Below are 15908 nucleotides of genomic sequence, written 5' to 3' on the forward strand. Positions count from 1 at the left end.
GAAGTCAGAAGCTGGCTGGCTGTGCAAACCCAGGGCACACAGGGAATATTTCTCTGTCTGCTCTGGGGTGCCCTGACCCCCAGGGCAGCACTGACTGTAACCCTCATTCATGGAGAAAGTTTCCCAGACTTCAAGATAGACTGGAATCCACAAAAGTGTGAAATAGATTATAGAGAGCAGTGTAGGTGTGTCACTGGGTGAGGAATTGAGGTTTTGGGGTTTTTAGTGTGTTGTGGATGGCAGCAAGATGGAGGGCACAGGGTGATGTCCTGGGTTTCTCCTTCATGCTGCTTCTTGGGTTTGGGTGGCATTTTGTAATTGGGCAGAAAAGTCCCCATTGTGGGCTCTGTGGGATCAGTTATTGGGTTAAAAGGGAAAATAATCCAGGTGTCAGTTCTTAATTGGATAGTTCAGTCTTAAAAGACCTTGGAACAAGAGATTGTTGCCATTTTGTGCCTTCTAATGAAAGGCTGGAGAACTCACAGCACTGAGACTGTTCTACTGATAAGAAATAATGAACACCTGAGTCCCAACATGAATTACAGTCTCAAGCACCTTCAATCCAGACCCAGAGAAACCCACAACTGGTACCCCCAGTTCTTTCTCCAGCTTGTTCAAAATGAAAGGCTGATTCAGCCTGGGGAAGGGAAGGCTCCAGATCTTCTAGCACCTTTTAGTGACTAAAGGTGCTACACAAGAGCTGGACTTGTGGAAAGGGCATGGAGTGACAGGACTTTGACATTTGTAAATGGCTTTACACTCCCAGAGTGCACTGTTACAGAATCACAGAAATTTTAGTGTTGGAAGGGAGCTCTGGAGATCCTCCAGTCCAACCCCTGTCACGGCAGTGTCACCTGGAGCAGGTGACACAGGAATGTGTCCCGGTGGGTTTGGATGTCTCCAGAGAGGGAGACTCCAGGGCCTCCCTGAGCAGCTGTTCCAGTGCTCTGCCACCCTCAACATAAAGAAATTCTTGCTCATGCTGAGATGAAGCTTCTTGTTGTTTAGTTTATGGCCATGAGTCCTTGTCCTGTCACTGGGCACCACTGGAAAGAGTCTGGCACCCCACTGTGGCCCCCTGCCTTGCAAATATTTATATGGACTGATGAGATCCCTCTTATTCTCTTTTCCAGACTAAAAAATCCCAAATTCTAGAGTATCTCCTCGTAAGGGGGATGCTCCAGACCCTTCATCATCTTTGTGGCTTCTGCTGACCTTCTCCAGTAGCTCCTTGTTTAAATTGCACTGAAGAGCCTGGGTTAGATTTTAGGAAGAAATTCCATCCTGAGGGGATGGGCAGGCCCTGGACAGGGTGCCCAGAGCAGCTGTGGCTGCCCCTGGATCCCTGACGTGACCAAGGCCAGGCTGGATGGGGCTTGGAGCAACCTGGGACAGTGGGAGGTGTCCCTGCTGGATAGGGATGGGTTTTAGGGTCCCTTCCAACCCAAACCATGCTGAGATTTCATGAAAATCCAGTAAGGAATGGCAGCAGGAAGCCATGGGCTGGTGAGGTGTGTCTGCTTCCAAGAACCTGCTCAGTCTGACTCAGCTTGATGTTCTTACTGGCAGTTTATAGTAACACATATAATTAAATCTCTATAATAGTTTCCCAATTCCCAGGAGAGTTTAAATGATAAGTTTAAAAGATGTAATTCCATCAGAATAAGAAATATTGAAGTGACTGTGAATTGTGAGATAGAATTTTAGCACTGTGTGTTCCATCCACAATCATTACCCATGTCTGCATGTTATGCAGATAATGAAATCAAATCTCCCAAATAAAGAGCTAAGTGACCTGGGGAGAAAATGAAAAATCAGTCTTAGATGGGTGAATACTGAAGACTTGCAAGGGAGCCTGACTACGAATTGGGGAAAACAAAATTCTGTCTATTTATCTATATTTGTATTTTTCATCATCAAAACACCTCTTGTAGGTTATTTTCTGAAAAATCCTTTCCTTAGGATTTTTTCTCCTGAGAAGCCTCAGGAACAAAATGTAAACATTGGTTATCTGCTCCTGTGGAATGCAACAGGTGCATCTGGGATTGGTCTCATGTGGTTGTTTCTAATTAATGGCCAATCACAGTCAGCTGGCTCAGACTCTCTGTGCAAGACAAGCTTTTGTTATCATTCCTTCTTTTTCTATTCTTAGCTATCCTTCTCATGAAATTTTTAGTTCTATTCTTTTAGTACGGTTTTAATATAATATATATCATAAAAAAATAAATCAAGCCTTCTGAAACATGGAGTCAGATCCTCGGCTCTTCCCTCATCCTAACCCTGTGAACATGGTCACAGGTTATCTAGTTTTATGAGTTAACTTTAAACATCCAAAGTCTGAAAAGCAAGCTTTAACAGGGATTAATTAAGACAAAAGGCATGATGATATTCAAAGTTGGTTGTCTCTGCAATGATTTTGCCCAGAATAGAAAGACTGAAACAGTGGGACACTGTAACCTCCACTGTAATCTCATTTCCTCTGCATCTTCAGGCCTCCCTCCCCAGCCATCAAACCCAGCCCTCAGTGACACCCTCACACCCTGGAATTTAGCAGGGAAGCACAGGCAGGGCTGGGCAGCCACACTCAGGTACTCTGCTGATTATATTCATGTGATGAAGCACAGCATTGATCATGATTTACAGTCAGGATGCACATTGTTGAAAGCAGGCTCTATCTTCCTCTATGTTTGTGCAAAAGCCAGCACAATTATGATTTAATCTTGATTAGTTTACTAGCAACTGCCACAATTTAATAAACATTATACCTACGTGATTAACTTCCATAAATATCAGAAACTGCACTAAAAGCTTCATCTCCCAGCAGGAAAATACAATATCTGTGCTTCATGTTACCCACATCTAGAATTCCAACCTCTCTGAGGCTGAACATTCCAGGAGGGTGAACACACATGAGAAGCTTATTAAGACAGGTGCCATTTTTATATCACGTTTCAGAGTAAATTTGGCTTTAGGGATGAGTAATTCAGGCAACTGCTGAGAGCCTCACACAGAACTCACTCATGTGTTAGTCTGCTACTTCCTTGAAGCAGTGAGAACAGAGGTGGGAGGCAACACATGGTGCCAGCTCCACTGCAGAGCTGAGGATCCCACAAATCTGGAGGTCAGAACAGCAGAGATCTCTCTTCTGTCATTAGCTGAGCAGCAGATGTGATGCCAGGCTTTATATAGGAGACTCAGTGATTCATATTGTCTCTAGGTCCACTGCAATGGGTTTATTTGGCAAAATAAGCTCTGAGAAGATGATCTTCAAACACGTCTGCTAAAGGTTAGGAAGGAAGAGCTGAAGTGAGCTGAGTTTCAGCACTGATTTCAAAATGCCTACAGGGGCCACTCTCTCCAAAATTATCGTGCTGTAAATAGGTACCTGAAGATACATTGAAATCTTGACTTGGTTTGGCAGTTTTCTGGATTTGGGATCATTTTCAATGAGGCCAGGTAGAATTTTCATCATCATCATTATTATTATTAAATTTTTACAAAAAAATGTAGAACTGGCATCATCTCAAAAAGAGAAAAAAGACCTAAAAAGAGACAATCTGTCCTGCCTTAACTTGCAGGTATATAGAGAAACCTCTCCCTTTTGGTTGCCAATCTCCTTTCACTTCTTTTCCATCTCAAGCTTTTTGAATTAACCTTTCTTTCTTATCACAAAACACAATGATAAATGTAAGAGAAAAAAGCCAAAATGTATGATTTAAGCTAGGTTTTGCAGTTATTCATAAAATCATAGGATGGTTTGGGCTAGAAGGGGCATTGAAAGGTCACCTGGTTTATTTCCCTGAGCCATGGGCAGGGCCACCCTCAATGAGACCAGGCTGCTCAGACCCATCCAATCTGGCCTTGAGTGTTTACAGGGATGGGACATCCACCTCTCTGGCAAAATTGTTATTTATTATGACTTTCTGTATCTTTATTTAATACAGAACCTTGGAAGTTCTCTTTGAATATATTTTACTCTTACAATTTTTCATATTCTGCTCATCTTTCCTGTTACTCCAGTGAGAGTATTCAAATAAAACACAAATAAGCACATATGCCAGTGTTTTTATGACTGGGATTTTGAGCTGCCAAGGCAGGGAAGGTCTGGACAATCTGCCTCCCCTCCCACATGGAAAGACCATTGGGGGTTGCACTTGGAATGCATTTCCTTCTCCCTTTTTTTTTTTTGTCACAGGAAATGTTGCTACTTTCCTTAATGTCATGTGCAATGTAGAGCCATATCTAAATGAGGACACCAATTCTTCACACCTCCTAATGTGGAGAAACCAGCCTGAGGTTGGAAAACAATGATTTCCTTGGAAAAATCAGGAAATGTTATCAAAAGCAGGGCTCACCTGTCTCCGAAGGTCTCGTGTTTTCTTGGTCATCTTGTCAATGGCAATGTTGAGCGGGTCTCCCTTCTCCTTCCTTCCAGTCTGTTAAAAACACAAAATTTTAGAGTTAGAGAAAAATCCTCCAGGCAATATAAACTTAAAAAATAATGATAAGGATTCATCAAAGGAAATTATTGCAGCTGTTTTGTTTGCTACCATCAAGTTGTTATTTCCAAAGAAATGTTTTTAACATGTTTATGTGCAGGAGGCACAGAAGATGATTTTAGAACAATCCTAAAGTGATAAGAACAAAGATTAAGGTGACTCACCAGAGAGTTCAGAACTTTTCCACCAATAAATTATGTGCATATATTATAGCTAATACTCAAAAAAATCTGGCAAGACCTTTCACTATAAAATGAATATTAAGAGTTTCTAATCTCCATCCTGCCAAGCACTGGGAATGTTAAACATGATAATAAGCAGCAACACAGCTTGAGGACAGAAGGAAAATGGTCCCTACGCCTGTAACAGGAATCATATTGGCAGACATTAGGTTCAGTGTAAAGAAGAATTCCACTTAAAACACTTTCCTGCAGGAAGTCTCAAAGCAAAACTCCTCGCCAAGATTAAAAAGGGGGAAAAAAGCCTTTTGTGTCTCATAAGCAATGGGGGAAAAATATGGTTTGCAGGTTCAATGGCACAAAAAGCATTAAGTGACTTTGTTAGCTGTATTACCTTTCTCTTAAGAGAAAACTACTTCTCTAAAGATTTGTCACATCTTTTGCACATTGAACTCTGTTTGAAAGCTTTTCATCAAGAATCAAAATGATCTTCCATTCTTTCTGGCAGTACTCTTTCCTTCCCAAGGCTGTTTTCAAATGCTTCTATTTAGAATTGTTCCTTGCATATGATTAAGAGCGATTTTCTCCCTCCAGCTGAGCCTAATAGCACACGTTTGTGGGAGCTATTGAGAAGTCACTTTTGGGGTGGGATGGGGATTAAAGACAACCTTTCAATGGTACCCTCTCACACGTACAGCACAGTGATCAGCCCTCTCTGTTCCAGTCTTTGCTTTAGGCATTCAATCCAGGGAACGCCTGCTTCTGTTACTGCCTGTAATTCTAATTATGACACGAGGCCAAAGCTTTTATGAGCATTTAAAAATCTGTAAAAACCATCCCCTTCCTTTTATTTAGAAATTCAAACATAACAATATCAAGTGCCACCAGAATTTAATACAAAACATAAATTTACCTCTTAGCTTTCTAAAAAGGATCCATTACAAATTCTGGAGTTGTTCACACAAATTGACACCAGAAAACAGGGAGAGAAAGCATTTGCTATCACATCTGTGTCACCCACTGATATTTTTATCTCACTTTTCTTGTGTTCATCCTTTGACTGAGTTGTTCTGGTCCCCAGCTGAAGAACCTCATCTCTTTAGCCTGAGCAATGCCAGCACAGGCTTTTGGTTTTAGATGTCCCAAATTCAGTCCCTGGTATTTTGTTCAAGACAGCAGGTGTCCTATCTGCACACAATCGAGCCTGTTTTATAAGCTGAAGTTTCACAATAAAGCTGAGGAACAAAAGTTTGGTTCAGGAAGCCTCTCCTGATGCTGGAATGGTAGAGCAGGGACTGCCAGATGAGCCAGCCTCAGCCAGGTTCTGGTTTGTTAGAATACAGAGATACAGGCTAAGAAAACTTAGAAAAAAAAGGGAATTACCTCAGCTGTGTGCTGTGCAGCTGCTGAAACAAGCTTCCTTGGTGACATTCATGTTCTGGGATGCTCTATTTTCCCAGCCAAACAATTCAATTTATCTAATATTCTTTAAATTCTTCTCATTGTTTAAGCTTTAATGGACTGGCTGAGAAGGATCCATAACCACAGAAGACATGTTAAGACTTTTTTTTTTTTTTAGGGCAAAGATAACCTTTGTTTGGCACTTTTTCTTACCTTACTTTAAATAAAATCAGGGAATAATTTACTAAACAGGCCAAAATTCCTGTGAGACTAGCACAACGTGAATAATCGAAGAGCAAACACCAAGACACTTCAGACTACACAGGGATGGTATTTTACAGATGTCAAATAAAACAAGTGGTCCACAATTCCCCTTCACTGACCTCATGCAGGGCACCTATATTTTGCATTCACCACCAACATGGTGAGATCAAGGAATTAATGCCTGGCACCCACTCAGGGGGTCAGAAAGTTGTCCTTGAGCAGGAACTTGGGAATCCTTCCAGGGTAGTCAGCTATGGGATACAGTGACACTAAATAAATTAAGTGTTTGATAAACTACACCATTTAGAGGAAAAGGTTCCTAGGCATTGAAAAAAAGTAGAAATTTTGAGATTGACCTCAAAGTTGGTAATTTAGGTTCTTAATCTGGGTGTTTTTTTGTTTCATAGGTGGGAACTCTCAGTGAGAGCAGGCTCATGGCAGCCTAAATCCAGCACCCCTCCTAAACCTCCCTTCAAATTTATCTGGAAACTTTTCAACTCCAGTTTTAAATAAACAGTGTTTATATAAACAGTGGCCCTTAAGGTACATCCTATTGTGAAACACAAAACAACTGGGAACCCTTCTGTGACCCTTAGGCCACTTTTGCAACACAAACTGTCCGCATCCATCTGGCCAGGCCCTTGTCCTCCCACAGCAGAGCAAAGCCTGTTCCACATTTCTGTGTGCAAATGCCCAAATTGTGCCTCAGTGCTGCCTGAGATGCTAAATGGGATGTGCTGGAAAGCTAAAGCAAAACAAGAGATCCAGCTGAGCTCTCTCAATGGCAGTATTTCATTAACTCACACAAATATGGCTGAAATCTCCCGTTCTGCACCATTTTTATTTATGCACGGATTTTAACTGACCTTCACCTGTTACTTATAAAATGGCCTTTTAGTCTGTATACAAACTCCCTTCTTCAGCATATGATTTCAAAGAAATTTGTTTAGTAAATCACATTATTGAAGAATAACTAGCATGGCATGTGATGCTACATAGCTTCAGGCAGGTCTGTCAAACACCATCTGCTCTGTGCTGAAAATATAAGTTTATTAAAGTTTATTTATTTAAGTCCTTAAATACTCTTATTTTATTGTTGCTCTGTGATAAATTTTTGGCCTTCATTCCTAGAAGGGATAGAAAGGAATTTATTGGTTTCCTGAAAAAATGAAAAAGCTTGGTATTGAGCCATTTGCCATTTCTCTGTTAATCTTTCTCTGCGAAGAGAAGAAAGATATTTGGGATGAAAAGGGAGTAAAAATTGCTGCTGGCATTGGGTTAAAAGGAGAAGGAGGAGAAATGCACAGAACTCCTTGAATGCCAAAATATCTGCATTCAAGTTCCTATGGACAGAATTACATCTATTCATGGTGTAATGAGGAGAACTTTGCAACAGGAGAATATATTAATCAAGTCCCTGATTTCTTGTGACCATGAACAGCATTTACATACTCGAGATATTTTCAAACAATTTTCTCAGTCTGAGTTGCTTCCATTCTAATTTCCTTAGAGCTTTTCCCTGCCCATCTGATTTATTTTCAGTTCAGGATGAGCCAACTCCCACAGTGTCCGGTTTATCTCGGCTGCTTGAGGGGCCTGGAAAGGCCCGTGGTGGCCTTGGGGCAGCCCGCGTATCGAAGGACGAGAAGAGGCTTCAGTTCTTCTTTCGGTTTTTATGTTTATTAATTGTTTATCTAAAAGATGTTCTTTCAGCCGAACAGAGCTCTGCTCAGCAGCCAGCCATGAGCACACTGTCTGCCCTCCGGGGCAGCCACCTATCTTTATACCCATTGTTACGTGTACAATATTTATCATTTTTCCCCAATACCACTTATTCTTATTACTCGGTGCACTTTCAGTAATAACCAATCCCAAAGTGCCACCATCACCAAAGAAGATGGAGGAGAAGAAGAAGAAGAAGAAGGACAGGACACGCCCCAATTCCTCCATCTTACTCCTCTAAACCCCCCTGTACAGAAATCCTAAACCCTGTGTTTCACCCTCTAATTAACTAATCCCTTCACCATTCACCCCGGTGAAACCCTCCTATCCTCATACAGGTGTCGTCTCCTGTGTAGGGTCAAAGTCCAGCCACCAGACACTTCTGGAACATTCCAGGACTCCCGGGCCCCCCAAGGGTGGTCTCGGAGGCCCGGCATCTCAGGACTCAGATCCTGAGATCCCACACAACAGGATGTGACCAGGGGCTGTGCTGGCTGTAGACTGCCCCAGATCAGGAGAGGATCTTCCACTGCATTTCTACCCCCAGGCTGCAGGCCCCTCAATGTCAGATCCAGCTCCCTGAATATAACATTCAAGAGTTTTTAAGCCTGATTTGCCACCTGACATGAGAAGTTGCGTAGCTTCTCAACACAACCATGTCTGGTAGTGGAAGAATTTAAGGTACTGACTGTTCTGATACTCCAGAAAATGCCTATAGTCTCAACCAGTGCCAGCAGTATTACCTGAACAACAAAGAAAGAACACAGAAATTTATATCAAACAAAGTCTGAAAAGCCTTACAGGTAAAACTGCATGGTATTAAGGCTAAAATTTATTTATACAGGGAAACTCAACTTCATTTGGTTAGGAAATGAAATCAAATAAGAGCAAAATGCACTTAAGGACAGTGAGAAATTTCAGTATCGGCTGAATGACAGAAAGATCTCTGCTAAGGTATAGCACTGGTTTTCCTTTTTACAAAGACCTTTGCCTCTCCTTCCATTTTTCATTTTTACACTTTATATTGTTAGAGTAAAATATTAAACTCCCAAAATACGTATCACAACTATTAAGGACATTTACATCCCACAATTTGCTCATTACAGAACACTTTTGATCAGCATGAGGTACTTAACAGGACATTTCTCTACCCCTAGAGAATTCACAGAACCAAGACAAGGACAGTCAGGCCAATCAGCCCAGAGACTCGGTGCATTTTAGATGAGATATGCTCAACCTTGGAAGAAGATACTCCAGACTGGAACTGTACTGTTCGTTTTTTATAATTACAGATACCACTAACGAGGAAATCACAGAGCTCAAATTTCAGTGGATGAAACAGATGAAATTCCTACTACCAAAATTATTATGATAAGGACAGATGTTATGGTAATGAATATATTTGCACTGAAAAGTTAGGATCAGCTAGAGATGTTGGGGGAGCAAAGCCAATATTCTGAGCACGTAATTAGTAAAAAAATCCCAGATGAACAAGGCTGACAATGGTAAACTGTAAAAGAAGGGAATGCAATGCCAAGAATTACACAAAAAGTGGGGCAACTGCAGGCTGCAAAAGAATATCACAGACAAAACCCCAATGTGTATCACAAGTAAAGGTGAAATTCTTGGAGAACACTATTTTCCTTTAAAGTTCATAATTCAAGCTTATGCTTTCAATTAAACAGTAACAATATTAATAACAACAATCTATGTAAGATGTTTTGGAACCACCATTTTCAGACATTCCTCTTTTTCTCTCTGCTGCTTCAGATGTAAGCCAAAATATCTGACAGAGTCAAACTCCTCAAACATCAACAGTGTTGCATGTCCAAGTCACCCTCACTATTGTTTCAAGTAATTCAGCCTCCAGGAGACAGCTGGAAAGATTATCTATTGATCCAAAAGCTACCAAACACTGATCTATTGTTATATTTTCATCATCCCCTAGGTAGAGGGCTCCATTATTTACAGGTTATTCAGAACTTCAATATCACAATGTTTTATTAAGGTGTAAATTGCTGCTCAAAAATATATCTGTCCTAATATTTTATTTTAAATGTTGAACATCACTCCTTTAAAACTATGCCAATGTTCAGCAGTCCTTTTAAAAGTGATGAAGAGAAGCTTAGTACTAAACGGAAAAACATTTTGAACAACAGGCTGCTGCATCAGTGCTTTTAAGCAGAAATCTAGTTTTAAACATACCAATACATATTCCTCTTCCGATAAAAGACAATTTATTTTGGGTCAGGAAAAGGCTAAACAATATATTCCAGGAGAAGTAGAGACTAAATTTCACTGTAAGTTAAAAATTCTAGAAACTTTCTAAGGAGATGGGTCAGGAAAACAAGTTTACAAAATCTGTGTGGTTCCTCTGGAGATGAGCTGAAGAAGACTTCTTAAAATAATAAGCTTAAGGAAAGACTGAGTGTTAAGAAGTCTCTTGGGAATGTGGTATGAACATGAATTACTGTTGCACTCAGTTCAGTGATTTTATCATATTTTTTATTTGACTAAATAATTTTGGTTTTAGAATTTATTCCAAGGAAGTGCATTGGGGGTTCTGCAGTCACCCATTTTCCAGCTTCAATTTTGCTACAGAAACCCCCCCTGTGGAACTGAAACTTGTGCATTCCCATGTCCTCTTAATAACTCATTTATCTCATCAGGAGAACGGAAAAAAAAAGATAATTTTGTGTAGCCATAATGTTTTCTGAAAAATCTTCTCCTTAGGATTTTTTCTCCTGAGAAGTTGGGAGGCCTCAGGAACAAAATGTAAGCAATGGTTATCTGCTGCTGTGGAATGCAACAGGTGCATCTGTGATTGGTCTCATGGGGTTGTTTCTAATTAACAGCCAATCACAGTCAGCTGGCTCAGACTCTCTGTCCCAGACACAAGCCTTGTTATCATCCTTTCTTTTTCTATTCTTAGCCAGCCTTCTGATGAAATCCTTTCTTCTATTCTTTTAGTATAGTTTTAAATATAATATATATATTATAAAATAATAAATCAAGCCTTCTGAAACATGGAGTCAGATCCACGTCTCTTCCTCAACCTCAGACCCCTGTGAACACTGTCACAATTTTGTACAGAAAAGGTCCCGTAGTAAGGTTTTTAGAACTTTGTTTAGGTGGTTGCAAAGGAGGAAGGCTGAGTCACCACAGAGAAAGGAAAAGACAGAAATCATGGAATCACAGCATGGTTTGGGTTGGAAGGGGCATTAAAACTCATCCAGTTCCACCCCCTGCCATGGGCAGGGACACCGCCCACTAACCTAGGCTACTCCAAGCCCCATCTTGTTGTCATTTTATTGCAGGGGTTCCACGCTGGTGTCTCCTATCACAAAAGTTCCATGCCTTCTCAGTGTTTTCTCATGGTATCTCCTCACAGCACTGACTCTTTCTTCTGCTCAAAGCAGCCAACAGACTCCAGCTCCTTCTCAAGCAGCCACTCCTTTATAGCATTCTTTTTCTCACTGGTTACAGCTGTGGCCTGTTAAAGTCAGGCCTGCTCCTAATCTTTGATAATTGGCCCAGCTCCAGCTCCTTAGGGTTAAGATTACTTCCTACACTATCTTTATTTTCCTATATTCTATATCCCCTACACCACATCCAACCTGGCCTTGGGCACTTCCAGGGATCCAGGGGCAGCCACAGCTTCTTTGGGCACCTTGTGCCAGGGACCTGCCACCTTCACAGGGAATAATTTCATCCTAATACCTAAAGTAAACATCCTATCAGTGTGAGGCCATTCCCCCTTGTCCTGTCTCTCCACCACTTGTAAATATTCTCTCTCCCTTTCTCGTGCAGGTTCCCATCAGGCGCTGGAAGGCCACAGTGAGGTCACCCCAAAGCTTTCTCTTCTCCAGGGTGAACAAGCCCAAATCTCTTGGCCTTTCCCTCCCTCTGATCACCCTGGTGCCTCCTCTGCTCCAGCATCTCCCTCCTGTGCTGGGGCAGCTCTGCAGGTGGGGTCTCACAGAATCCCCCCTTTCCTGCTGCCCACCCTGCTCTGGATGCAGAGAAATCCCATCCTGGCCACTGAATTACAGCCCCTTCCTTCCACAGAATGCCCAGTTCTAAAACGCCACTCACTAAATAAGCTGCTCATAAATGTATCATACAGACTATAAGTTCTCTTTAAATAAAACAATTGCTCTCAGCAGTGTTTAATTACCTCGTGACCAGTGAATCTATCTGGTTCCAGGGGAGTGTGAATAATTACAGCTATGCAGAAAGCTGGGGAAGCCACATCCTTGCAATCTCAGATAGTAAATAAAGTCAATAAAAATAAAATGAACCATGAGCTGGACACCGTATCAGTGCCTGAGGTGTGCAAATCTTATCCTTGGCCTGCATCCAAGCAAGTTTTATCTAGGCCAGTACATAATTAAAACTAAGTATGTAATAAAATAAGGAAATAATAAAAACTGTACCCGTTAATGGTTGAAGAAGATTCTCTTGTTATATTTTATGTGTGTTTTTTTATGCAGGCCACATCACCACAATATCTGAATGCCTTCAAGTGGTGAATTGGTGAACTAAATGGTTTGTTTAATATCAGCCATGTGCAGTTTATTCTTTTAACCTCCCCAAAGTGGGAAAACTTGTATGAAGGGGAGTATTTTACTCTGTTTTGTGTCATTATTTTTCTTGTTTTGCATAATTCACTTTTTTAGCTGCTTCTTGTCTTTTGGCAATAACCAAAGATTTCCGAAATCATCATCAATGGCAGCAGTTGGATTTGAAACTCCAGTTAGGATTAAGGCTTGATCATCCTGGTTCCCAGGTGGCAGCTGCTATTATTGACCTGATATTTACCCATAATCATGTACTGGCAACTAAGCTTCCAAAAAAAAAAAAAAAAAACTAACAAAAAATAATTGGCTGAAGAATTTACATTTAAAATTATTAGAGGCTGCATAAAATGGAGTACTTTTTCACTCTTGAGAATGAAGGCAGAAACTTTTTGGGTTTGCTGATCTTTTTTTTTTTTTCAGTTGTAGAGGATACACTGAATATTTCTTTATTTCTGTGTATTTTTGAACAAGGGTTTCCAACATCACTGTGGTGAGGACATATTCCTGCTTTTCTAGCTGGAATTCATTCTCTTCCTTCTTTCTAGCCAAAACTGGATTTTACAGCATTCTGAGGCACTGAAAATTCAGAAAAGAAATCTGGTGGGACCTTCCTAAATGACAAAGCTTGTGTAATGTAACTTCCAAATCTCATTGATTTTTATTCCATAAAATACACGCATTGTTTGGAGGGTTTTTTGACAGGGGGTGAAAGCCATGCAGCAATAAGAAATTCTTCCCCCTGGCAAGAATATCCTGCCATCATTAAAGAGGTGTGCCATTTAATTAAATTCAGATTATAATGTAGCACTCTGTCATTCCAGAAAGCAGTGATAGTGCTCAGAGTAGGACCATCCCATTTAATTTTACCATTCTGAAATACTGAATCAAATCCAGTTATTTTAGCTCCTTCTATGTTCAAGATATAGTGACAGGCATTTTTAGAGCACCCATCTGTCTTGCATATTTATTTTAATACAGAGTACTTATCATCACTGGGGATTGCTTCTCTCCATTGACAGTGGAGGGGAGCTTGAAGCACTTGATGATTAATTCTTAGAAGAATACTGAGTTACATGAGATAAACTGCCTATTTTATAGCTGCAATGAGTGTCCAGCCCTCCTAAAGATCAGGCTGGAGATTTTATCTTGGACAAATGTGTGACTTGCATGATTTTCTTCCTGAGAATTAAAAATATAGCATTATAAAGGTTGTGCTTTTAAAAATTCTGCACAAGACATTCTTTTCCTCCTAGGATGGGATATTTAAAAAAAAAATCACCTTCTTCCCACTGTCTGAAAGAAAAACACTTCTTGATTTAGTTTTAACATTGAATCTTAACACTTTCAGGTCCTTTCCAAGCTGGCTGCCTGTCACAAGTGGGGCAATACTGATCCTCAGGGATCAATATTGGGCTCAATGGTGTTTAATGTTTTCAAATAGGCAAAAGAGAAGTGGGTGGGATGAAAAGGTCCAGAAAGGGGCCAGGAGGATGATCTGGGAATGCCATGAGAGGAAAGGCTGAGGGAAGTGGGTCACAGAAACGTCTCAACTTAATGAAGAAAACCAAAAAGCCCCTCCAGTTATATCTGTGTTTCTCTAATCAGGTAACAGATGGTGACATCACCCTAATTTGGAGCAGAAGTTTGCTGATAAGAGGGAAACAAGGGAATGCAGCTGCAGGAGCCAAGACTGATACCCTGAGAGAGGATTTTTGATATGTCCTGTGTCACTGCCATATTTTCTGAAAAATCACTTTGCCACGATTTCTTCTCCTGGGAAGATGAGAAGGCTCAGCTTCTCCATGCTTTGCTGCTCTGGAATGTGGCCTGGAGATTGTTTATTCAAATATGTAAATTATTTTTAATTAATGACCAATCACCATCAGCTGTGTCGGACTCTGAGGGGACAGTCACGAGTTTTTATTATTCATTCTTGTTAAGCCTTCTGATGTCTCTTTTCTCTTTCTTTAGTATAGTTTTAGTATAGCATGAATGGGATGGGATGGGATGGAATGGAATGGAATGGAATGGAATGGAATGGAATGGAATGGAATGGAATGGAATGGAATAGAATAGAATGGAATAGAATATCAGCCTTCTGAGAACATGGAGTCAAATTCTCACCTCATCCGAGGGACCCTCACAACACCACAATCCTGGAGAAACCTCTGGCAGTGTGTGTGTAATGTGATTTCTGTCCCTGGGAATGAATGCAGGAGTGCTGGCATGCAAGTCAACTTCCCATCCTCCTTTCTGTCCCTCTGTCCTTGAGAGATGATGTCTGTGAAGCTTCCCCTCACTCCTCCCCATTTCAGGGATGATTTTATAGCAATATGTGTAGAATTTTAATAGGGCAGAATATTTCTTGCACTTACAGAACATCTTTTCCTTTGCAATGCCTACTCAAAGAGGAAAACATCAGGGTTTTCATAGAAGAAACTGCACATTTCTATTCAGAAGATGCTGGTACAGAAAATTGATGCTGTTACGCTTAAATGCTTACAAAAAATAGAATTTTTGAAGAAAGAAATGTGAATGATGTAAACTGTTATAAAAACATCAGCCTCACTGAAGCCACACTAATTTACACCAGCTGAGAATCTCCCCACTCATCATTTAAGCAAAATCTTGCAGATGTTTCCATTTAGAAGGTCAGAAATGTTTACTCCAGAATTCAAAATTATTCTAATTTCTTCACAGACTTCTACTTGCAAAGGGTCCACTACAAACTCCTCATTTAACCACCAACTGCTTTGCAGCTGTAAATTGCAATCTGCTTTTAAATTGCTCCTGGATGCCTTCTCTTAATCTAAAATAATGAGAAAAAGGAGATAGTACACAATTTTTTCTTTCCATTCAGATATCAAAGCCTTTAGTGAAAGACTATGCAAATAAAAAATGTCAAAATTTACCTACTTAAATACAGGCTTTTGAGAAAAGTCTGTTCTATTATTTTAAGCATAATAATGTTCCTGAGTCATATATAGTTATTAACAAAACCTTGTGTCATGCATTTTATTAAAATTCTGTCAGTGAAAAAGTTGATGCAATACAGGCAACTAAAAAAGAGGAGGGGTAGAAAAGTAGAGAATGTCTTACAACACGTGATGAACAATAATTCATGCATCTAAACTCTGAAATATATTGACTAAATCTTTGGTATGTCACAGATTAGTGGAAATACTTAGAGCTCTTAGAGGAGGTGATCTCCATGTCTGGTATTTCTGTCAGTTTTATGTTTTATTCTCTTTTAAACAGCACCT

General features: G+C 40.4%; 1 protein-coding gene across 7 annotated transcripts in view; it reads right to left on the reverse strand.

The window, feature by feature from the left end:
- Nucleotides 1–15908, reverse strand: part of CTNNA2 (catenin alpha 2) — a 494680-nt gene that overhangs the window by 115928 nt on the left and 362844 nt on the right. For all 7 annotated transcript variants that reach the window (XM_074540544.1, XM_074540542.1, XM_074540543.1 and 4 more), the window contains one exon: nt 4356–4436. In XM_074540544.1, coding sequence (XP_074396645.1) covers nt 4356–4436 — 81 coding nt within the window. The remainder of the gene's footprint in view (nt 1–4355; nt 4437–15908) is intronic.

This window comes from Zonotrichia albicollis, chromosome 5 (assembly GCF_047830755.1).
Source record: "Zonotrichia albicollis isolate bZonAlb1 chromosome 5, bZonAlb1.hap1, whole genome shotgun sequence".
Classification (NCBI taxonomy): Eukaryota; Metazoa; Chordata; class Aves; order Passeriformes; family Passerellidae; genus Zonotrichia; species Zonotrichia albicollis.